Here is a 25,315-nt window from a genome sequence, read left to right as displayed (position 1 = left end):
ACATCTCTACCCGGCAGGCATTAGTGTGTAGCGTTTAAAGGCTAGAGGCCTATGTGGAAATTGGTGACATGCCTCATGAAACTGACATGAAACTGGTGACATGACCACATGCCTCCGGCATGTGGTCACGAATGCGCCTTTTTAGTTTTTTATCGTTTCACTCCCACGTTCCCACTCACCCGCGTGCGGCAGCAAACCCGATTACTTCTCCTGGTTAATCTTTCCATGTCTTTCCACTTGCCGTTTCTCTCTCTCTCTCTCTCTGTTGACATGTTGCACGCTCGTGCTCACGGCATCTGTGTGGCGTTCTTCCGCAGACAACGTGCAGTACAGCGTTGAAGAGAGCGAAGGAGGTCGCCAGAATGCCATCAGCAGCTTGACGCTGACTCCGCGACCGGAGGACAACGGCGTCACCTACTCCTGCGAGGCTGTCCATCCCGCGCTGGGGACACCGCTCTCGACCTCCGTCAAGCTGGACGTGCTGTGTGAGTCGAGCTGCGTTGCCTCGCGAGTGCTCGTTTGCAATTTACGTTCACAAGTGCTCGTTATACGTCGCCAATCGTGCCACTGCTTAGCATTAATTAGGCGAGCGAGAACTGTCCTGCTATTCCTCAATCAAAGTTTCTTTCTTTCTTTCTTTCTTTCTTTCTTTCTTTCTTTCTTTCTTTCTTTCTTTCTTTCTTTCTTTCTTTCTTTCTTTCTTTCTTTCTTTCTTTCTTTCTTTCTTTCTTTCTTTACTTACGCACATAAAGCGATAAAATGTAGCGCAAAGCATCCTTGCGTGTTTCAGGTCGGTAGCGACCGCATGTCAAGCACGTGACGCAAAAGTACCATTCCTAAGGTAACCCCACGAAAAGTAAGAGGGAATGACTTCCAGGAAAGCACCGTCAGCTACGCCATTTCTTGTGCGCCGGCATCGGCTGAGCTTAAGAAATATTGCTGAAAGTCGCTTTCCTGGGTTCCTATTTCATCATTATTCTTTTCTACTTGTGCCTTGCCACTGCCGCTCGTTAATTTGCATTATCCGTTTTTCTTAGCGCTGGAGTTTTTTTACCTCCAGCAACCGACATAAGTGATGTGGCGCCAGGCCTAGACGTATTCGAATCGTCGTGATGATTTGTCTTCGCCAATCCTAGCAGATATCTTTAATGGTAATAGGATGTGCACCTTCTTCTCCGGATCCCTTTAACAATGCAGTCATGGTAATGTTCCCCAGTACTGAATAGATCTCCGATTAGCTTGAAACAAGCTTATGATATTGCAAAGAAGGTGTGCCAGAGACAGCATCGCAGTGTGATCGTGTGCCGGAGAGTGACATTCAGTACGCCATTCTCGCCTGAATCCGTACCACCTACACACTGGTCCTGGCTGTTCCCCATTTCCCTGATTCAGGCTGCAAAGACTGATCAGTCATCAAGCCTGCCACCCGTTTCACCATGGGTGAAACGGTTGTACCAAGTAGTTGGCTCCTTTATCGCGCCAACTACTTGGTCACATTACGCAGCTGAGAGTTCAGGCTACTACAAGACCTGCAATTACGAAAATAAAGAGGTAGCGCCGCTGCGAGTGAGGTAATGAATGTTGACGCTGAGGCAAGCATAGGTGAAAACTGCGGAGTCGCGCCTGCGTTTAATCCACTCGATCGTAGCGAGCGGTGGCCGTGACGTCAGCGTCCACCTACGACGCTGACGCCGTGGCCACGGGTGTCAACGTTCACAGCTGGCAAAGCTCGTAAACGCCTTTATGACGAAGGCCTATATTACAGCGTAGCTTGGAAGGTATTAGCGCGCTTCGTAGTTACGGAGTTAGCACGTGCGGCGCGGGGCACCTCTGTCATAGAGCCAAACTTTCCAGGGGCCGCGTGTGTGTTTTGTCGCGGCTGGAGAAAGCCCCGGCGGCGTCAGGACGCGCCGCACGAAACGAGGTGAGGGCCAGACGAGACGACGTGGTAGGGGGGGGGGGGGGGGAGGCCCGGCGCCTATCATAATCGCCGCTTCAGCGTCGCCTCTGCTAAGTGCGCACGTTCGTCGTGCCCTTCGCAGCGGGGGAGGTGGCGGAGATTCCCACTTTAATCGCATAAATTACGCCGCGAGGAAAATTGGAGGAGGCGCCCCCCCCCATCCTCTTCGGTCGAAACTCCCTCGCTGGCCGTTGGGTGTAGACTGGAAATTTAATTTGCAAATGCGCGGCGCTTCCCCCCACCAAGCCCTGGCGGTGGTATCCCGCAGCCGCCTACACTGCGCGTTGCGTCAGTACCCCGGTGCCCGGGGAGCCGTGTTTACCTGCGTCATTCCCCAGCGCGGCGGCAACGAGTAGTTTGCAGAGCCGAATGCAAACTCCCGTCTCGAACTGGTGGGACGAGTAAATCACCGTGGCTACAGCTCTTAGTAGTTCGTCCTGTCACGGGCGGTTTAAGCTCGCGCGCTCTGATTGAGCAAACGATTTAAAGCGTGGCTGTCGTATTCACCCCGGGCGACGTCTGATAGGAACTGCAGGTAGCGGAAGTAAATTCAGTGTTTTCGATCGTGTATGCGAGGGAGTAAACAGCGATTATATGAGTAAGCGAACCATTTGCCCATTTTTCAGATTTATTGTTTGGTAAGGCTTACGAAAATAGACGCTAAATGGAATATCGAAATAATCAGCACTAAAAATTCATCGTTTTCTTCTTTCGCGAGCTATTTTGTAACGAAGCAATAAGTCTTTATTTCAATGGCTTAGGAATTACTTGTGGCCTAAGAATGTTTCTAACAGCAATTCTATGTTGACGAGGTTTACCCGCCGTGGTTGCTCAGTGGCTATGGTGTTGGGCTGCTGAGCACGAGGTCGTGGGATCGAATCCCGGCCACGGCGGCCGCATTTCGATGGGGGCGAAATGCGAAAACACCCGTGTGCTTAGATTTAGGTGCACGTTAAAGAACCCCAGGTGGTCAAAATTTCCGGAGTCCTCCACTACGGCGTGCCTCATAATCAGAAAGTGGTTTTGGCACGTAAAACCCCAAATATTATTATTATTATGTTGACGAGGTTTCTAGCGCTGCATTAATAACTGATTATCTCGACGTGAAATACTTTTTCTGCGTTGCTGGGCGCGGTGAAGAGGCAATTGTAAAATGCAGCGCTGAAGAAGCCAGACTTAATGTACACTGTCCGGTCAGCTACTTATTGAGACGCTTATGACAAAAACGAAGACATTGGCGGGGAAAGTACATGTAGAAAAAATAGGGGGGCATAATTTGCTTTTCATTCGACATAGGCCCAATTGCTATGCTCTGGACTCTAGTCGCAGATCGCGATACCTGCCGAATGAATGCGCAGCCTTTGTATAGTTAGGCGTCTATGTATATTTAGTTGTGCTATGGGCAAGCTCTTGCCTAATATTTGACGTTTAGCTAAACTCCAAGCCATGACATAGTAAAGCATTTCTCTGAGGGTGAGAAACGAGGGACTAGGTGCACCACTTCTCAAAAGTGATAAACATGCACATAACCCGCGAAATTTGAAATATAGCATGCCTCCGACGCACGAGAAACTGTCGCAATAGCCTCGTTCGTGGCTTTGGAAGCGACCGTATACTGATGCCGATATAATCGCTTTTCTAAATTCGGGTATTCAGTTGAAACAGATAAGGGAGTTACACCGTTTTATTCTATTTTCTTTCCTTCCTTCTTTTCTTTTTGCCAGGGGCTTTAAGTTGCGTGAGCTTCGGTGGTCGCAGGAGGAAACCGCGGGTGTGTATGTTGGTTTTTGTCAGTGAAAGTGGCCGTGTACGAATTTTCAGATTTATTCTTCGAGAGAACATTCTTTTCGGGTAGCTCTTCGAGCACGACGCAATCAAACGCAATGACGAAGCAACGTATGAGATTTAATCGGCGCGTGTTCATCTAGATGGGCGAAGGAGCCATTAAACGCCAGGAAATCGTATCAAAAGTTATTCTAGAGATATCTTTAAGGTACATAAATGAAGGAAAAAAAAAACGGGCATGACGTCAAAGAAGAAATGCAATAAATGTAAACATAAGACAAAGCTGTGATGGGGAACCGTCGAACACGGATGCGGCAACGCTGAGTGGTCACCGGTTTTGTGCGTGACAATATGGTTTATAGTACAGAGATTTGGGAACTCTCTAATTCTAGATCTTCTTGCCCATATTCCTGTACATTATGGTGTACATTTTTATAATCTCATCTTTTGCCGAAACGCGCTAACCTGAGGCCAAATCCCGCTTGAAATGTGTGACTTCAGCAAACGGGACTAGGAACTTCTTAACCCTGTCTCCCACACGCACCTGTCCAGGAGAGGGAAAGTGAGAGGGAGGGAAATGTAGCGAGGTTGATTAAATGCAAGTTTCACATTTGTTGCTATACATAGGCATGTTGGGTATGGGGAAGGGAGTTAGAACGAAATAGAAGAGAGAAAAATAATCATAGGTACTGTAAGTTAAGTCCGGTGTATCCTAACAAAATTGTGAAGAGAAAGCACAACGACGCTTTCACGTGCGCGAGTCCAAACCTTGGTTCGCGGCGAGTAAGAACAAATACTGAGGCCAAGTGACGCCGTTGGCTGCCGTTAACGACCGCACTTGATCTGATGCCGACAAGATATGAGGCACGCAGGCGAAGTGCTCCTCCTCGGAGCTAAAGCAGCACCAAAGCAAGGACGAATTAAGAAAATGAACGACACCGTCACTGACCTGCAACTAACGTTTATTACGTCCATTACTACGAAGCGTTGACCTACTTAACGTTTATTGCAGGTCAGCGCAGTCTCGTCCGTTTACTCACCTCGTCCCGCGTTTTCGTGCTTCTTTTTTTTTTTGGAGGGGGGGGGGTGCTCTGACACGTGCTAGCTGGACCGCATCAGTAGGCTTGCTCGTCGTAGCTCCAGAGGGTGCAGGCTCAAGCATTACTTCCCTCGCGAAAGATATGAGACCTACAGACGATGCAATGTTTAGTGGAGAATGGGTGTAGAAGCATAGCACCGTCGTAAGCGGGTTCGTTTCTGCGAATCAGGTCTTTGGCCCTCCGTGGCGGCTGATATTGGCTATGACGTTATATTGCTATGGTGACGAAGTTGCGGGTTCGATAGGCATGCTGGGACGGCTGCAATTGCTGTGAGGGTGAACTGAAAGAGCGTTCGCGTCGCCAGCGAACACTGAATGCAAGTTGAAGAAGCCCTGTCAGTCGTGATTCGCCAGAACACCAAGAGCGAGGCAGGCATACAAGACTCTCTCCGCTAACTCGCTGTTGGCCCGGCGCGCGCTCAAATTTTACGCATGCAGAGGCAGCATTTTGCAGTGAGTCAAGTTTAATACCACGTTCGCGGGCATTAATTAACACGTTAGTCCAGGATAAGTTCTAATTGGGCGTCGTCTTCGGCGACACTACTGAACAAAGAAAAGGAAGAAAAACCTACCTATTTTGCTGGAACGTTCTGGCGGTGCTATTTCTCGCGGCTACGGCGAAAATAGCATTCATCGTTCACTGTTACGATGGCGCCACCGTTCCGTTGCAATGAAATCGGCACGTTTTGTGTATCGTCACTGCATGCGACACCCACTTCGTGTTCATTATGGACTAAACTGGTAACTTACGCCCACAAACGCGGTATAGTTAACCAAACTTCCTGCAAAATCTCACCTCTGTGCAAAAATTGATTGCGAGCCCACCATCACTCCGAGTGTGTGTATATCTATATGCATATATATAAGGAAGGCAGGGATGCTAACCAGTCAGGAGTCCGTTGACTACCCTACGCTGAGAGGAAGGGGAAGAGAAAGAAGGCAGAAAGATAGGTTAGGGAGACGTGGACGCGCATCATTTGAGTCAAAGCCGTTCGTATAAACCAGACGTTCCCAGAAAGCACAAAACTGCCTTCACAGCCTTCTGAGTAAATGAATGACTAAACAGTAACCCTCTCCCCCCCCCCCTCCCGCACTTTCTTATTAACATGATCTCTTCTCTCCTCGAACGCAGTCGCGCCTGGACCCCCGGAGATCCACGGCTACACCGAGGGCGAGACGATCCGCATGGGCGACACGACCACCCTGCGGTGCATCTCCCGCGGCGGCAACCCGCTGGCGCAGCTCGTCTGGTACCGCAACCAGGAGCGCCGCGTGGTGGACAGCTCGTACACCACGAGCGGCCGCGAGTCGGTCAACACGCTCACCTTCGTGGCCAACTCGTCGGACAACAACGCCGTGTACCAGTGCGCCGCCACGAACGTCGTGGCACCCGAGCCGATGACGGCGTCGGTGCGGCTCACGGTTCAGTGTGAGTATCTCTGGGCAAACCCCCTCCTCGTCAGTGGGGCCCGTGCTGAAGCTCGAATATCGTTTTTATGCCACACGGGTCACGTGGCCGAAATTTCGCCCGAGTGGCAACGATAGTGGGCAAAAAGCTCCGAAGAGCTGCCCCCCCCCCCCGCCTTCCCCTCTAGAAAGCACAAAGACGGCAACAAGCAACGATGCAGGAACGGGAAGAAAATTGATTGATACTGGTGGGATATACCGCAGGACATAACGAATGTAATCGTAATGACAGAGTAAGTATATGAAGAAGATACTTCCCACAAATTTATTTCTATAAAGGGTGGAGTTGTAGAACGCCCTGCTGCAGAAGTCTTAGAAGTTACCTCGTGCACGAGATTCTTCTGTGCGTGATCTCGCAATAATGAAGTAGGTGGTAGCTCCCACGCATCTCAGGATATAGGTACTACGACGCATTTCCGTTATAAAAAGAACATTGGAAAAAAAATTTATAATGGATCAAAAGTAAATAAAATAAAGATCAGCGTCATCAGATGAGCAACAAAGACGGGAACTCTCGCTAACTCGCGGGTGTTCTCCCCGCAGTCGCACCTTCGAAGGTGAAAGTACGCGGCCCAAAGGAAGCCAAGGCGGGGGACCAGGTAACCATGCGCTGTTCCACCGAGCGCAGCAACCCCCCTGCCGAAGTCTCGTGGGTGGTGGACGGCCGACCCTTCGAGTCCGTTTCCACCATGACGGCTGACCCAAAGGGCGGATGGGTCACCACATCGAACATCACTGTCAACATCACGGGACAAGTGAGAGCACAATTTTTTTCACTCCTATGGAGAACCATTCTTTCTTTTTTTTCGAGATTTACAGGTTCGCTGAAAAAAAAAAAACGAAATCTATTTTTTTTATGTTACATTTCCCTTGCCATTCCTTGTGCTCTAAGTCGCTTCTGCACAGTGCACGCGATCTCAAATAAACTACATCAACATAGAGGTCCCAGACAAGGCGTACCGAGTGAAAATGATGGGGACATGTAGACTGAACGAAAAGAAACGAACGAGACAAAACACCGTAGTGGGCACGGAGGAAAAGCTTTTTTTTTTTGACACATCCTCTGAAAGCAGTAACGCACTAGTTGACAGTTTTGTGCAAGCAGGAGCCAAATAGGCAAACGCGCTATCGGCGCCACATTTCGCGAGCCGCTGAGAAAATACAGAAAAGATTAGATTGACGGAACATCGATAAAAAAAAAATGCCGTCGTAGCAAGAAAGTGTCGCCTCTGCACGCGGCGCTCCTGCATAACATTTCCCCATTCTCGCTTTTCTTTTTCTTTCTTTTTTTTTCACGTTCTCTCTTTGCTGACGGCCCTTCCAGCCGTCTCAATATGCCGGGCGATTCGGCTTTTTAACGCGGCAGCTGTCACCATTGCGCCATAGATCGCTCGTGCTTCTCGTCCGGCGCGGACACGCGGGACATGCCTCGGAGCGATCCGTTTTTATTGCTGGTCCGTCCGGCGTACAAGAGTCCGCCGAGGCCGGAGCGTCTGGCTTTGCCCTCGCTCCTCGAGCTCTGCGGCGATTTCACTCGTCCCGAAAACCCTGCCGCGCTCTCACCCTCTTACAAAGCTTCAAGCCTTTCTTTTTTTCCCACTCCGTCTGCCCGCTCGGCATCATTCATCCAACGGTGACTATCTTCTCTTACTACTTCGGCACAGCCGTAACGTGCGCGCGCGCGCCTCTTCGCATTTTTACGTTTTTTTCTGATCGCCGAGCAAGCGCCGACAAGTCGCAGCGTAGTCTCCCAAGCCTGATTTGCCCGAACGCGCGGTGCCGTGCCGTGATATTCGGATATTCGGCGCCGCCGGGCCTCCGCGTTTTAAGCGCCCGGGGCCCCGCATTTGGCGCGGAGTGTAGCTCCGAGCTGATGGGCGTGTTCGGAAGCAGCAGCAGCGGAGGAGGACGCGTTCGGCAGAAGATGGAGCGGCGAGAAATCGGAAAGGTGTTCACGGGGACCGGGCGCGCGGGTGCTCGGAGGAAACGAAGAAGGCAGGACCGTGTAGCTACTGCCCGTTCCGTTTCTATATATCGGGAGAGAGAGAGAGAGAGAGAGAGAGAGAGGGAGAGAGAGAGAGGCAGTGCCCGTTCTATATATTGAGAGAGAGAGAGAGAGAGGCAGTGAGAAGAAAGAAAAAAAGTAGGGTTGTGACAAAGAAAGGATAATAGAAGAACCGGCGAGGAGCTAGGGCTCCGCAGTAGGCGTGAGCAGTAGCGGCGGCGGTGACGAGGGAAGCAAAAAAAAAAAAGAACTCGAAAGGAGAATGTAGTAAATCGGAGACGAGACGGGAGAGGCTGGGCGCGCCGATTGGATGACCGAGTGCAGCCGCCGACGGAGAGGAACACTTCGCCCGGCCGCGCAGCTCTCACGTGATCGCACTCGCCCCCCTCTCCTCACTTCCCTTTTGGTTCGCTTCCATTAAAATCTCATCAAGAAGCGACATCCAGAAAACGATGGGGAAAATGGACAAATCGCCAGAGGAAGCGGCAACAATCGCCTCGAGCTCTCCCGGCTTTCCTGCCTGCCTCGTCCATGTCCTACCGGCATTTATGTCTCTTATTTTTTTGTGCTCTGTTTCGCTGGCCCGAAATTCTTTTCTCTCTGTCGGTGCGCGTCTCGCCTTCCTCTTTAACGCCTGCGAATCTCGCTGCGCTGTCTAGTGCGAGATATACGTTTTGGCCGCGGGGTGAAAGGCGGCGAGTACGTTCGAAGGGGGACGCACCTTACACTGTCTAAAATGTGATGTATCCGAACGTATACGTATTCTTGCGAAAAAAAAAGAAAAGAAAAAGAGAATCGCAACCTTGGGATCAACTTCGTTAAATTTGCACCGTATGAAAAAAATGAGTCGCCAAAGAACAGAAGAAGCGCGCTGAGTGAAGCCGAGGCACCGAAATCGGAAGGCAGTAGTCTAGACTTAGGACTCGACGGAGGAAATGTCGTCGAGGCGAGGAACTCGCCGGCGCTAGGTTGGACGGGTAGCGCCATAATGCTTTCCAAACGAGGATCGCACCTTCTTACTCTTGTTTAATAAAAGCAGCATACTTGAGTAGAGTTCTTCCTGAATTTATGCTCCGAGTCGTAACAAGACAGGAACTCAGTTGTTAACTGCAAAGTTAACAACTTATAGTAAGGCATTTCTGGAGCGTGACGAAAGTTTCTTAGGGCTTCCATCTTCGACGTTTGTGAAATACAGCGTGTCCTGACCAAATCAGCTCATAGTGAAAGTGGCTCAGAGAGAAAGAGAGTACGGATCTGTAGAAGAAGGCATGGAGGTTAACCAGAGGTTTGCTAATTGGCTCCCCTTCTTGGGGGTAAGGGTAATGGGACATAAAGAGAAAAGCGAGCGCATCAGGAACAAAATAAACTGCGTATGCAATACGGCAATGATGCAAAATGGAAAAAAGTAAACAGTGGAAACTTTGTACGCAGAGTTCACGTAGCAGTACCGGTGTAGTCCTCCCTATTGTTCAAAAGATCCAGTCACGGCTCAAATGAGTGTATTGAGGGGAAACTGGGAAATAGTAGAAGGTTGGTTAGTGAAGAGGATCGAATTAGCATGTTAAAGAGCAGAGTGACATTCTCAATCATGTTCCCTTTGCTACGACATCCATAAGCAGCGTCTAACACCCGAGAATTGTTATAGATCAAACAGGCACATGTGATAAAAGCGAAAGGAAACTGGCAGTGAACTCGGAAATGTGTCGAATTTAAACCACGGAGCCACGCAAATGCCTTGAAACCATGAGCGCTGCAGCCCAGCTATAATTTCGAATATGTGTTTTCGGAAGTGTCGCACCAATAACGGCGCCAGGTATACATGTCTGTCACTGCTAAGCGGCTCAACAATCTCCGCTAAATCTTCGCACAGAGGTGCCATTTAGCATGGAATTTAGTTTCATACTATGTTTTCGATAATTATTTAACCGGGGCCGAATTTTCCATCACTATTGCTCAACAAGCTTCATTAGTGATCTCTGCCATTGACCGGACGCCTCCGTTAATAAGATATCTAGCATAAGGATTGGCAGGAATTTTTTTTCAGGAAAAATTAAAGTGCAAGTCCCTTATGCGAATACGGGCCAAGTTTTCTCTGCGATTAATCCGATGTTCACATCATCCGGAGTGACGCCACTGAAAATGTGTCGATTCCGCTGCAGTGGAACGGTGGTGCCATCTGTCACAGATCGTAGGTAAAAAAAAGAAAAAATGAAACTGGCAAGTAAAGCTCGCAAGCGTGCTACTAAGCTAAACTTCATGAAAAATGGTGGCTGGTTGAGAGATTTCAGCGCTGCTTAGCCAGTGGTTTAACAGGAAGAGTGATGTACAGCTGACGCCGTTATTGATGCAATACTCGGTATAATGAATTCCTGCCTTTTCATGTGAAATACTTTAACAGGTGTCAGAACGTGCATAACAATTCCAATGCTCAATTTATATGATTCACGATGGATTCCTTAATGATCCTTCATTTGGAAACCTTAGGAAAGATGTTGGAATCACGCAATTGAAGCCGAGTGCGTAAATAAATCATATTTTGAAAGAAAAATGCCGAGACCTAGCATCAATTTACCGAATTTTTTGAACAAGCCTGGCTCACATACGTTAGGACAACATTAAGTGGAACTTTAGTATCTGTTAGCGCAGTTTGGGGATAGATGTATTCTAAAACGGGAGCTAGCCCCATAATGTATGCTCAACAGACATGATTTCAGTAGTGTCATGCTTGGGTTTTGCACTGGAATGCCGACGAGCCTAATAACATGAAAAGGCTAAATAGTCAAATATTCTTAATTCGTTGATTTAACATTTATATGTGACCATGCAAGTAACGTGGTATTTTCGGGTAGGTATCATGAACACACTGAGTTACGCTGTGTGCGAAAGGCGATTTCTTAAAAATTCATTTGGAATAAAAAAGAAGAGTATGAAAAAGGCATTAAGCTGCGAATACATGCATTGTTGCTAATTTCTCCATCTCTTTTCTGTATCCTGGCTCAAATGGCTTGGGTATAATACCATCAGTTTTCGGAGCTCCGTGCCCATCCTACGATTAATCGCGTTATTTATGCTCCCCGCCACTTCCTTCACGGGCAGAAAACTGTCGGTCTTCATCAACCTCTCTCTTGTTTTCACGCGCGCGGAGACAGGTTGCTAGACAAGGATCAACAACACGAATTCATGGCGACTGTCTTTCGGGACGCATAGCACACCGACCGTGCTCAACGCAGACAATCAGCATTTCCGGTTCACACGTCAACACATTCGCCGCGCTTCCCCGGAAAAACCCTTTTTATCGCACGTCGAGCAACTCGCGCACCAAATGCACCTCGGGCACGACTCCGCGATAGGGGGCGGTGCCGTTGCTTTCCCGCACGCGCCGCCGTATGCACGTCCCGGCGCGACAAGGCCCAAATTAATGCGCCCGCGTCGCATCGAAGCCCCCGGCGGCGCGGCCAAGAAAAATAGGCGTCACGCCGCGTCGGCCGCGGGGCGCCACCAAAAGTCCGCGACGACGTCGTCGCCGCCGACTTCTCCGTGGCCTACATCGGCCGGCGGAGCCGGGGCTCGAGCCCGTTTCCTAATGGCCCCCGCTCCGCGCGAGCAATCCGTCTATGCCAGCGCCTCTTTAACCGCCGAAAACCGCTGCGCCCCTCGGCCGCGTTCGCAATCACGTAAAGAGCAAGACAGCGAGGGAGACGTCACGCGCGAAGACACTATTTGCCCGTATCGGCGGGGCCCGTCGGACCCGGTTCGCAAACCCGTGACCTTCTCCTTGATCCTGCCCTTCCTTCCGAGTCCTTCTTCGCCGTCTCGCCCTCAAGGCAAGAAGAGGCCGTCCTTTTTAGAAAACGATAGCGGCGTTGCCGGCGAAATTTCATTTCTCTGAGTGCACGCACGCGCACGCATACGCGGACTAGCGGGGGGGGGGGGGGGGATTCGAGGGAACGCGCTGATACGTTCGTCCTTTTGAGGCAACGCGCCGGAGATCAGCCGTTTTACGGAGCTCGGGACCTCTCTTGATTTCGGGTGGGATTCGTTTGCTTTCGTATTGCTCCTTCTGTTTTCTGTTTCTTCTTTTCTTTATTTATTCATTTGCTTATTTTATTTTTTGACGCTCTGCAGATTCTTCGAGATGCGAGATCAAGTGTACCGCGCTTTTCGGGGATGTGTTTGATGTCGCCTGCCTGCTGCATTAAGCGGCCTCCTTTTCTAACTTGTTCTTCTTGTTTGATCACTTGTTTTGCATCTTGCTTTCCATCTGGTGGCCTATCGTTTCCCCGCTGAATAAGGGTTGATCCTTAACTAAAGTGCTTTATGCTGATCGCTGTACTTCTGTGGCTGGCGTTGAGGCACTCGGCATCTTTGCGCGGCTGTTTCTTTTGATCTCTCTTGAATTATCTTGATAAGGTTGGATTTTATGTATAGGTTTACCTACAATTTTATTTAATGGCGTTCTGCTTTACTGTCGTCGCCATTCGCAGGAACGAAATATGAAGATGTTCTCCTGCTACGCGGTCAATCAAGCCCTTGGAGACACAGTCGTGGAAACTGCGGCCGTCAGCATTCTCTGTAAGTGGATTTGCGCCATCGTGACAACATGATCTGACCGTCGTTACAATAATTTTGAACGCGTTTGGCGGCAGACCAGTAATGTTTCTATAACAGACGCTTCACAAACCGAATGCATCTATGCTTTCCGGAATGGCGACAGCAAGGTACACTTAGTGTTTGCATTGGTTTTTGAGCCCCGTGCTACGAAGGCTCGTCTGTGTCATGCGGGCCTCCGACGTTTGCACATGCAACAAAATTCTATGTTTGATAGCAAGTCAAATTTTATGCTTGCCCTGGCTTGTGTCGCTTTGTTTAGAAACTCTTGTACCACTGAAGTCTAACGACTAAAAAAAAAGCAAATAAAATAAAGAAAATAGAAAAAAAAGAAGAGACCAAGTGGGAAAAGGGGGGGGGGGGAGACGCAAGGGTAACGGAATAGATGAATTCAATTTTCGTAACAAAAGACAATATATCATAAGTATGCAATAGGGCCCCCAGAACACAAACTGAATTGTGGAAGGGGTCTCTGTATCATACTGTGTTTTGTAAAAGAATGTTCGTCCCACAATATCGGCGAAGTGCGTGAATGCGTAGTCATGGTTTAAAAATTATGCAGCTTGTAGGAGTAATCACTTCTACAAAATATAATTTCGGCACGCCGACGTACGCCCCGGGATTCGAAGGTAGCAGCCTTCATTAGCCGAGTCGGTAGTAGACGGCGCCACAGTACCGCGCCACATCAAACAGATAGGCTGCTCCAAGGAAACGTTCCTTCTAGTCGTGCCAGTTTCACTGCGCGAAGTGCTGCAAGCGTGTCATGAAGACCCGTGCACCGGACGCTTAGGCTTCGTCAGGATGTTAGCGCACATGCGCCAAACGTGTTGCTGGCCACTGTTCTCGGCCGTTCAGCGCTACGTGAGAAGCTGCCGTTATTGTCAGCGGTGCAAGGTCCCACCTTTGAAGCGTGCTGGTCTCCTGCAACCCCTGGACCATCCTCCAACACCGTTTTAACAGGTTGGAATGGATCGTCTCGGTCCGTTCCCCACGTAGTCCACAGGCTCGCCGTAGCTGCTCTTCCACGGCGAAAGTTTTGCGATGCGCACTTAGAGCGGGGATGGTTGAGCAAAAGTATGTGACGTAAGCGGTACCTTGCGCCAGAGATCTCTGAACAGCGCGTGTAATGCCCTTTCTGTCCCAGTTTTATGGGAAACGTTATTTAGCTTCTTGCCTTTCGGGAGCTTCCGTAGGACAACATCGACTACGTCGCTGATACGTGACGAACGTGCTTCTGATTGTGTTCATGCCCGCAGATGCTCCAGAGACCCCGCGAATATTCGGGTACAAGGAAGGAACTGCTATCCACGCGAAGACGCTGCAGCACATCACCTGCGTGACGAACGGTGGGAATCCGCTGCCGACTGTCCGCTGGTTCAAAGGAACGCAAAGGGTGAGTTTCGCGCCTTATCGTGATTAGCTCGAGGCAGTGATAAAGCGATCGTTCGACTGATTGAAAAATTGTAAGCGGCCGTCTCTCGATGAACATTTTCGTGGTTATACATTTTGATATCAGATTATTAGCGAGTTATCTGGGTCCTCTTTTACGAGAATTAAAGTTTGACGTGAAGATGGGCAGTTTTTTCAGCTTCAAATGGACGGAAGTAATCTGGCAATACAAATAAGGGTAACGCTAAACGTGCGCAATTATGTGGCGGGATGAGAATTGATTCTTGTTTTACCGCCCAAAAGAAGCCCTAGAATACAAAATACTTAGGGAGATTTACAATAGCCGCTCCTTGATTGAGTTTAGCGCGTTTTCTCTTCATTTCTGCGAAGAATAATGTCTTATGTTCTTCTAAGGCTAACGCGGCTGTGTCCACAGCCTCTTGTCGCATTTGTTTCCTTCAGATAGCTCTAAAAGTAGATCGTGATTAAACAAAAGAATGGTTAGAAGTTTAACCTGCCGTTCTTGTTCCGTTTAAGAAACGCAGTTTGCTGAACGCCTTCAGCTCTACTTCGTTTTTCCGATTACTCTGGCAGTCCTAACCTAACCGTAAGCAGATCCGGAAAGCGCGCTTTGCCACGCTAACGTGAATGTCACGGAAAAGCCTACCCCAATTTTTGCGTTATTGTCAGTTATTATTTTTTTCTTCCGCACTGCGCCTTCCGTTGGGCGTATTTTGTTTAATCCGCAGGGCATAGGAACTTGCACAGCTTTCCACAACCGCCTTTCTGTCTCATATGCAGTAAAGAGTAGCTAAATTTACTTCGTTGCAATTTGTTCAGCAGCGCAGTCCGGAAGTATTAAAGGAAGCTCGCAGAATAAGCTGCCAGATGAGCCCTGCTCGGTTTTGGCCCTTACTGACGCTTATCTCGCTAGTTGTAATTTTTAGTACGTATTCTTTTTTTTCTGTTTCACTTTATTTGCAACGGGAAATATTATCCTAACGCCGTAACGGAAAGACAAGAAGCATGAACGAGGGAATATTGCGAAAATAGACGCATAACGGCTCCGCTTCGTTAAACCAGATGGTCGCCAATCAGTTTACAAGCACAGCAGTTATCCAATAGCATTTGTATTCTGCTTTTGCTGCTATCCACATCTGTTTCATGTATGCGTAATGCGTAACGCACTTCCGCACCACGTAACTATGCTTAGGCAATATTCTGCTCTTACGCCACAGAAAACACGAAACGATAGGATAGGAAACTTCTACCAGGTGCTCCTAAGTACACATCGCTTTTTCTATCAAAACAATGTCTTCGTCGACAATAAATGAAGTGTTTCACTGCGGCTAAGAATGAGCAGAGTTAAGAATACGGAAGGAAGTCCTTCGTTAAGAGCGATGAAACGAGAAATTACTTGTAATGACAGGAAATTAATTTTCGGCATGGGATTTTCTGCCCGGTACTGAAACTTATCTTCCTCTAGCATTTAGTTTAACGTGTTATGTCCGCGCTGTTTTTGGTGGATGACATTGTGTGCCCGTCAGAGCTTACGCCGACAGCAAAAAGACAGACAAAGGAAAATGCTTTGAATTGCTAGATTGATTTTAATTTGCAAGACCTTCTTCATCGGCAGGACATAAGTGCAGTCTTTCAAAGTTCCGGACGTGTCAGAAGGAGGAAACTTGACGGCCTTGTCTCTTGTGCACTCGTCGGTGGTGATAAAACCAGGACACACGCGATTTGAGTTCGCACAATTCTGTCCCCAGTTTCAGCGGGTGTACGCACATAGCAGGACTTTGGTTTGGATGCGTTGGGTCATGGTCGAACGGATGCAAAAGCAGCGCGAAAGATACACAGGGACTGCACTATGTGTACAAGGCAGCACCTGTCTTGTACACATAGTGCACAAGACAGGTGCTGCATTGGACTCGTCTTGGCGCGCCCATCTTGTACAGTCAAGCACAACAGTTTAAGCACCACGGGATCACGGGAAAACGTTCAACTTCCGAGCAGCCTGTAACAGCAGTCACTAAAATTGAGCATCGCAATGTTGTTTGCATATACTAGTAGAGGTTGTAGATGCAAATTCTAGGCTGCCTTGTCAGGCTGCGCAGATATTCAGCTTTTTCTCAGATCGCGCGTTCCGTAAAGTTTTGTGGTTGACTGCACACTATGTGTCTCTGTCCCTCTCTTAGCGCTGCTTTCCTAACCGTACGCACCTAGCTCGCAGCTTATGTGGGGACACAAAAGAATAAAAATAAAAAAACGGAAGCGATCTTTTGTTATTGGAGGCGCTTTTCTTTCAGAGTAGCTAGCAGTTAAAAGGAACAAGAGATAAGGATAATGTATTTGTTTGGATGGCACAGCGGCAACTGCTTTCCCGCTCCCCCACCCCTTTATTTCCCGAGCTCTTCTTGTATGGCTTTTGACACAAAGAAGGAAAACAATGAACACAATTTTAAGCGGCAAATGGTGAAAGATTTCTTTTCTCGCGTTCCAGTGCCTGATCCGTTAATTATTAACTCCTGTAAATTTTGGTCTTCTATGTTACCTCACAATGCTTCACCCACTTTATTCAAAATTGATAATGACGTCATCAGTGATCCATCAGTAACATCAGGTGTTTTCGATCAGTATTTTCAGTTCGTGTTTATTCCCGATAACAACTTTATCCGTTCTCTCACCAATATAGTTTGTTGCGAAGTAATCAGTGACATTGACATAAGCAACGAAGGTGTTTATAACCTTGTATGAAGCTTGTATACCAAGAAATTCATCGGTCCGGACGGGATACACAATGCATTCTTGATTCACTACTCGTTGTTGTCATCAAGATATCTAACGGTCATATTCAACAAGTCTTATGGTCTACCACTTTTCCTACTTTATAGAAGTTAGCTAAAGTGCTCCCTCTTTATAAAGCTGGGGATAAGGAGTCATTGTCGAACTAATGACTCACTTATTTGACATCACAGTCACGCAAAATGTTGGAACATATCATTCATAACCAAATCGTGCTTTTTCTGGCATTATAGGACTTACTGTCTAATAGAAAGCGTGTGTTTAGGCTCGGTTTTAGGACGACAACGCAGTTAGTTGAGTTTACACACGGCATTTTGTTTAACCTTGGCGTTGGCAACCAGGTTGAAGCTATTTGTACAGATTTGGCGAGATCGCTTGACACAGTATTACATTCTAAACTCCTTGCGGAACTTAGCACTGTACTAATAAATGCGCAAGTAGCTAACTGTATTTCAAGTTTACTTTTACTTCGCTGCCAGTTCATCTTTTACAGTTCGACCGGAGGTAACTCTCATTTATTGCCTATGAATGGGAGTAGCTTTTACTAATGCGTACCTCATCGGAATGACTACAAGTCCAGAATGTGAAATTTGCATGTGCAAAGACACGATAGCGCACCTTCTGTGTGACTGTCGTCGTTCCAATGCACAAAGCTCTCAGCGCGACGCTTGACAAGATTGATAACCATTCCTCTTACGGAAGTAAGACTTCGTGGACCCTGGTACCAGCTCAAGTCGGCCCGAACTGCTTTAAAAGCGCTAGTGTGCTTTGTAAAAGAAATGGGACTCATTGAAGATCTAGAGAAAATGCTAGCTGATGCATTACGTTCTTTTTTTAATGTTCTCTCGGTTTCTTATATTTTTCTGCCCTTACTTCATCTCCATGTGCAGAGCAGAAAACCGGACACCTAATCTGGTTAGCTTCTCTGCCTTTCACCCCTTGTTTTCTCTCCTCCCTCCTCCTCCTCGACCTGACTCCAGTGCTATTGACTTGACTTGACATATGGAGTGCCAAGGGGCTCCGTTGTTGGGCCACTGCTGTTATTGGTCCACATAAATGATTTGCCTGTTAACATATCTTCTAAACTTCGTCCATATGCCGACGATTATGTTATTTACGCAGTGATTAACTGCCTCCCGGAGTCATTTGCAATTTTCGTCATTGTCCATTTCGTTCTGTGAACCCACTCGTGCTATAGCGTTTATTGCGCTGCAGTGTGTACAAATAAATAAATAAATAAATAAATAAATAAATAAATAAATAAATAAATAAATAAATAAATAAATAAATAATGACAAAAAGTATAGCAGCAGCAGTGGAGAGGATAATAAGCTTGCAAGGGATGTTTGTTTCGCCGCAGATTTTTCTTTCACACATATAAAAAAGATAATGATGATGATGATGATGATGATGATAGAAAAGATACGGGGAATTCATTTCTATTGCTTGTGGTGCATTTGAGTCGCACTTCATTTCTTAAAAACTTGGTGCGGGCTGACGTGCACGAAACCTTAACACGGAGCAACAAAGCGTCAACTAAATGCGTTTTTTTTTTAGCGACGTGAACGAGACGCGCGAGCGTGCGACATTAGTTGAGCGAAATGTGTCAGCTATTTCAAGTGCTGCTTTGAAACTGTGCGCCCAGGTGGACTCTACTTCGAAGGCTAACGGAAATTCGGTGACCTCGGAAGTGGCGATCGTTGCGCAAGACTCGGACAACGGAGCGGAGTATCGTTGCGAGGCGTCCAACCCGGCCACGAAGAAAGCCCTGACAACGAGCATCAAGCTCACGGTTCATTGTAAGTGTCTTCGACGTACTAAACTATGCCGTCACTGCGGAAGCGCTTACCGCTACACTGGCGCACATGAAGCACTGTTTTTTGCGCAGCTAACACACTGTGTTGACTTTCACGCGCAGTTCCGCCCCCTGCTGTCACTATCAAGATAAAACCGCGAAAGCCGAGGTCCGGACAAAAGGTAAGCATCGAGACTGGAGCCTCATTTTTGTGAAAGAATGTGCGCATCGCCGATTTGGTATCGACATACGAAACCACAGCTTTGACTGATGGGACTGCTGTGAAACTCGGGCTAATTTCCCGAAGATAACAGGTGTTTAACTTATTCGAATATTACCCGTACGAAAAAGTATCTCCCTCGCCGACGTGACAGTGCTTTGTTTCTCTCTCTACATTTCTTCGAAATGGCATTTTCATGAAGTGACCTGGCTGCATGTCTTTCTTTTTCACTTGGTCCAAATGTTCATTTCTTGAAGGCAATACATATGAATGGGCAAATGAAGAAATAGAAGAATTCTAATTGTCACGATCAAAAATAAAGCACGAAGATGAGACATGTAATTAATTTCATAGTGCACAGCAAGCGCAAGCACAGGCAAAACAAACGCATTTCTGGAAGAGATTGAGATTGAACTGGTAATGAATATTTATGAGGGCTGTCATGGATTAAGCTACCATTTGTTTACTGCGTCATAGAGGTTGTCACTAAAGCGAGTGCGATCACTCGTCTAAAGAATTTCTTTGGGCAAGCTAGTAAATTCATTTGTTGCCGACATAACAAAAGAATAGTGTGGAGTATCACTGGGCGAGCATTAGAAGGCGTTAAACGCTTTCTTGGTGCGCCTCCTCTGTCCAGCTCACGCTGACCTGCGAGACCGGCTCCAGCAACCCGGCCTCCGTGATCAGTTGGTGGAAGGACGGCCTGCAGCTCTCCGGAGCGACCGAAGAGCCGCCTGTCGACGCGCCGTTCGGAGGCAAGGCTTCCAAGAGCGTCTTGGTGGTGAACGTCACCGCCGACGACAACGAGGCCAACTACATGTGCCAGGCCACCAACAAGGCGCTGCAGCTGAGCGTGCACGACTCGGTGTTCCTCGACGTCACCTGTAAGTGGGCTTGTGTGCGACGCCCGTTTATGAAAGCTTCTTTTTCGGGAAGCCAGCTTATATCGCCAAACATTTTATACAACCCCACGCCATTCGTTTCCAATAAGAGTCCTGACAATGAAAGAAATAAACGACTCTGATCCTGCCTTTGCCAAGCAACCGAAATGTTAATATCTGAAACGGCGTAACGTTCAGCACATAGGTCGCTAATAAAATATTTTTGCCTTCAGTCTTTCATTCATTCACCTTCCAGACCTCAAAGCATTACTGAAAAGAGTGGTTCAAGGTAACAAGAACACAGACGTCGCTACGATATATATATATATATATATATATATATATATATATATATTTCATAGCAATGACCCATATCATGACCTACTGCTTCTTCTTCGTTCTTCCTTGTTACGTGCAGCCAATCCAAACCTGTTGCTACGCTTTAACCGCATCACCAAACCGATAGATTTTGTAAACAAAAGTAACACCTATCTGGAGAAGATACTTCGACCTTCTAACGCCTATCCTCAACCTAGCTTCGTTGAAACCGCAAGAATGAAACAGAATAACTTACCACAGCTAATACGACTTCAGGAGAGCATCAATACGGGCGGTTCTTTCTCCATCTTTCTATTTAAAGGCCCTTTCAATTTTTCTTTCTAAACCTCTGCTCGCGTGTGACTTCACTCGGCACTACTCCATTGCGAGGTGGGACGAGAGACCTTCTTCAGCAGCAAATAGCGAAGCTCGAACATATTGCGTCGAGAGCAGGCGAGGGAAATTGGTGGTGTCGGCAATGGCAACGCGTCGGCGTTCATTGAACCAGAACAACGAGATTTGTTCTCGACTCCCTGCTTCGCAAACTCCAGCATCGCTTTCGGCTCTCCTTTCCAAGTCGGAACCAAGGCTCACGGCTTTCCATATACGCCCGTATTGTGAAGGGGCTGCGCCCACCCTCAAAGGCGTTCGAGCAGGCTGTTTGTTCTCCTCCTGAAAAAAGTCTCCAGAGCACCGCCGCAGTACTTCAAGGCACAAAGGGGAAGAATGCATTACGCGCGAACGGGGCTGGCTCCGGGCTTGAAAAGCTGAAAAGAATGCCCGCGCACGTTTGTTCAGGAAGCAGGCGTGCACCCCCTAACCAACCCGCATGCTGATGTGCATTTGCCAATCTCGTGCCCGCTTCGCGTGGTGCCGCGAAAAAGAAACTTTTTTTCCAGCGAACAAATAAACGAACGAACTGCAAACAGCAGCAATTACGGAGGGTTTGGGTTTTGGGGGGCCCTGTCGGTGATAAAGGGAAACGCCGGAGCAGACGGCGAGCGAAATAAATGCGCGGTGGGGAACAGACGTCGAGCCAGGCTCGCGGGAAAGAGTCTGGCGCAACTGCAGCGCCGCTTGCTGCTGGCGCTAGCCTCACTTAGCGCGCCACTCGGCGGTCAAGACGAATGCGCCCTCTGGCGAGCGAGAAGCGGCCCCGCATTTCCGTACGGCACTCGCCTTCGAAACAACAGTCGGATGAAAAGTAGACGCTTCTGTGTTTGTTTCGACGCCGTTTCGGCGCTTGCCTTTTTTTGCTCGTCACGTTGGGATGGCTCGCGGCCTGCGAAACGTATACAAGTTCTCGGTGTTAGCGGCGATGGTCATTCTTAGCGAGACGCCACGCGGGAGTGAGAGCCTCCACCCCCCCCCCCCCCCCTCCCGCCTCCTCCTGCGTTACCTCGAAATAGCTTCACGAGTCTCTCCTCCCTGGCACTTCCCTGGCCTTCGTGCTTGTGCTATGAAACTTCGCTAAAAGGGCCGCGCTAAAGGGAAGTGTCCGCGGCAGGGACGGCGTTGCACTAACGTCAAAGCTCGTTCTCCCTAGCACCCGAGGAATGCTGGGACGAGATCGCGTGTTCATTTTATGCGTGTCGCGCTTCTTTAGTTCGCGTTCCCTTCTTCTTTTTTTATAGCCCTGTTGCAGTGTCAGTGTCAGGGATTTATCTATCGCTGGGGGAAGTGCACTGCATTTGCGCGCCACGTTCTCGGTGGGAAGCGGATGCCGTTGACAACGGCCGACGCGCGGTGTTTCGAGTAGCTTGTTTTGTTATCTTTAGTCGCGGCATTCGCTCGCGGACGTGCGCAGGAAAACAGAGCGACGGATACGCGGAAAGTGCCGGATCGAGTCGTTTCCCGCATCTGCATAGTACGCGAAATGGCTCTGCAAATATGAAACTAATTAGGCCATACGACAAGGCCAATCTTTATGGAAGGGCAGTGTTGACACTTCTGCACCGCGGAGTGTTCTGCCTACTGGAAATGATGGCTCGAGTGCCGTTTCCGTAACACTCGTGTATTCTTTCGTTGCGCCATCTTATCCGCATCGTGGTGTTCTGAAGTGTGAGACCTAGGTTTAAAACGACCGTTGCTGAACCAGTTTGCCCGAAACTGACATTTACCATTGCAGAAGCAGATCTTTGTTTGGCGTTTCATTGGCCGATTGTTGAAGTGTGAGTGAACCTCTTCAGAACACTTCCATTCTGTATAATGTAATAACACTTTACATCGAAGTTTTGGTGTTCGAATGCAGTTTGCGATAGCGTACGCGTCGCTTAGGCAGCATTGAATTCTCGTACGCTATTTCTAGCTGTTCTTCAATTGCTGTAAAAAAATGTTTGAGTCATTTAGCTCCATTTGACTATGTATACATCGCGGTAAGTGCCGAATACCCTTTTTAAAACGGCAGTTTATGTATGCACAATGAGAGAGTACTGCTGGATTTTATTCTTACGCTACAGACTTAACTGCAGGAGGTGCGTTCATTTCGCAATCGCAAGTACACCGGTTTCTTGCGTGCAAGTTTTCGTTAATTCTGCAAGAAAAAGCCAATGACGAAGAAAACGAGACAGAAAGAAGACAAAAAGAAATAAGAATAGAAAAGAAAAGAAAAAGTTCGGCAGCTTGTTACACTCCTGTAACACGTGAAGGCGAAAGCGTGCTGTGCCATCTGGCATTGTCGCGTTGCTGTTTTCGCACTGCAGCTTCTTGGACTCGTTTTGGACGCTTACCCCCGGCTTGAACGCTTGTATAGCGGGGTCAGACTCGCGCCAACGACGTTTCTCTTCGAATTTACGTTGCATCCTCTCAGCAGGCGACTGGAACGTATGCTGTTATGCGTGTTGTATGAGCGATTTCAATGAATGTACGCACTGTTCGCTTCACTTTGCTGAGCGCTTGTAGCCTCTGCATTGCGAGAGGGATAAGCCATTGCTGCTGCTGCTGATAGTTTTTGTACCGTTGGACCGGCTGACGTGTTTTTTTTTAGATGGCATGGGGGGTGTGAGCCACTTAAGTCTTTTGCCTTAAAAAGAAAAAAAAGTGTCTTCCGTTAGGTACGGCGTGTTCCGAGACAATATAACACGTGCATTAGGGAAAACTTTGTTTTCTTTCGTTTTTGCGCGGTGCTGTTCGTAAGTTCACTCGGTGATTCGCACCTTCCTCATCCTTGTGCTTCCTCCTCCGTCCCCGCCCTTGCTCACGCAGACAAGCCCGAGTTCTCGATCGGTCCGCTGGAGCGCTTCGACATCGTCGAAGGCCGCTCGCTGGTCATCAACCTGACGGCGCAGGCGAACCCGCGGCCGGTCAGCTACACGTGGAAGAAGGGCGACCGCCGGCTGCCCACCGCGGCTCGCAGCTCCGAGCGGTCGTCGAGCCGCTCCGCCTCCTCTCCCTCGGCGCGCGTGTTCGCCAGCGGACCGCTGCTCAACCTGACGGGCGTGGAGCGCGGCGACGGGGGCGTCTACGAGTGCGAAGCCACGAACAGCGAAGGCTCGACGAAGGCGTCCATCCTCATCAACGTCCAGTGTGAGTGGCCCCTCGTCACGTGACGGGCGTGGGGTGCTGGCAGTAGCGGGTCAGGCGTCACTACGGCGTTCGATGTCGTCCTGAGCTCTTGATTCTATCTTGCCGTAGCACAACTTGTAGACGGGAACACTGCACAACAACAACAACAACAACAACAACAACAACAACAACAACAACAACAACAACAACAACAACAACAACAACAACAACAACCACAACAACAACAACAACAACAACAACAACAACAACAAAAACAACAACAGGCAGAGAGCAACCGCGAACACAAGCGTAAATGCTAATCAAATCACTTTATTAAATACAAACAAATATAGTAATAGTGATCACAAAACGTGCTCCTCCAACTGGAAGAGCGAGAAGCTTATAAATCACATGATATCCCAAAATATAATTTTTCTTGTGTCCAGTCAGTTTTACGTTTAGGGGTATGGTAGCAGGGAAACAGACAAAGGCAGACAGACAAGGTGCTTGAAAGTATTTTGCGCTAACACATCCCTAGTTGGGATGGCAGGCCGACTGGGCCAAGCATCAGTCAGGTTTAGCAGATGATACACAATAAAGGGTCGTCAATCAGTCCGTCTTTTCATTCTTCGCAGACTTACGCACCGAACGCACTGTAATTCAGCTTAATTTTTTGCTTCGTGAAGTGGTTGAGCTGTGTTTCAATTCCGTTGCCCTGAATAAGGTTGGCCAAGCTTTAAGTTTCGGACACAATCAGTAGCTGACCGGTTAGCGAACAACGAGGCATTGCTTGGTTCAGAAACGAAGTAATGCTCTATGTTGGTCGTCCAATTAGCAAGCTTTATTACATAGGTTCAGAAAAAAAAAAAAGATCTGCGCAGGAGTGGCATCAGACATGGAAAATTCGCCAGGGCCTTCGCTTTATGTTTTCTACGGGGTAATCGATGTCCAGTGAAAGCAGCATTTAATTTCGTAAATTGTACAGAGCTGCAACTGGGTTTACTACATCGCCGCATAATACGCTTGCCACATCGAGTTGTGTGTGGCAACATTATGTAGGATAACGCTTTGCAACACTTCCGCTGGTGGTACACTGAAGAGGTATTAATTGCGAATTTACACCGAGTTTATTCTTATTACTCCTATTTTTTATACTTATTGGCTTAGTCCACACTGAAGTTGTTGAAGCTTCTGTATTCCTCTCATGTCTGTTTCTGATGTGAGACACATATTTTAAACACATTACTTTAATACGGATAGTGGTTATAGTTGATTGCCTTCGACGATTCCGTCGGAAGACAATAAATGTTACGCAGAAAAGAGAATGCGAGCATGCACGCACATGGTTTCTTCAGCGGACAAGTATAACAGCACAGAAGCATCATAAAGTCCACAAACACACTCAAAGGCAAAAGGGGGGCGCATTACTACGAAATACACGCAAACACTAATAATCAGCACGCGTTATCTAATAATCAT

The 25,315-nt window shown here is 48.1% G+C and overlaps 1 protein-coding gene across 2 annotated transcripts in view; it reads left to right on the top strand.

Moving 5' to 3' along the window:
- Nucleotides 1-25,315, top strand: part of LOC135895979 (nephrin-like) — a 344,642-nt gene that overhangs the window by 299,192 nt on the left and 20,135 nt on the right. For both annotated transcript variants that reach the window (XM_070536924.1, XM_070536923.1), the window contains exons 6-14: nt 318-485; nt 5,977-6,273; nt 6,855-7,066; nt 12,801-12,888; nt 14,181-14,317; nt 18,764-18,917; nt 19,037-19,095; nt 19,771-20,017; nt 23,537-23,857. In XM_070536924.1, the coding sequence (XP_070393025.1) occupies nt 318-485; nt 5,977-6,273; nt 6,855-7,066; nt 12,801-12,888; nt 14,181-14,317; nt 18,764-18,917; nt 19,037-19,095; nt 19,771-20,017; nt 23,537-23,857 (1,683 nt within the window). The remainder of the gene's footprint in view (nt 1-317; nt 486-5,976; nt 6,274-6,854; nt 7,067-12,800; nt 12,889-14,180; nt 14,318-18,763; nt 18,918-19,036; nt 19,096-19,770; nt 20,018-23,536; nt 23,858-25,315) is intronic.

This window comes from Dermacentor albipictus, chromosome 4 (assembly GCF_038994185.2).
Source record: "Dermacentor albipictus isolate Rhodes 1998 colony chromosome 4, USDA_Dalb.pri_finalv2, whole genome shotgun sequence".
NCBI classification, from domain to species: domain Eukaryota; kingdom Metazoa; phylum Arthropoda; class Arachnida; order Ixodida; family Ixodidae; genus Dermacentor; species Dermacentor albipictus.
Note: the sequence above shows the minus strand (reverse complement) of the source record. Positions and strands in the feature narration are given on the sequence as shown.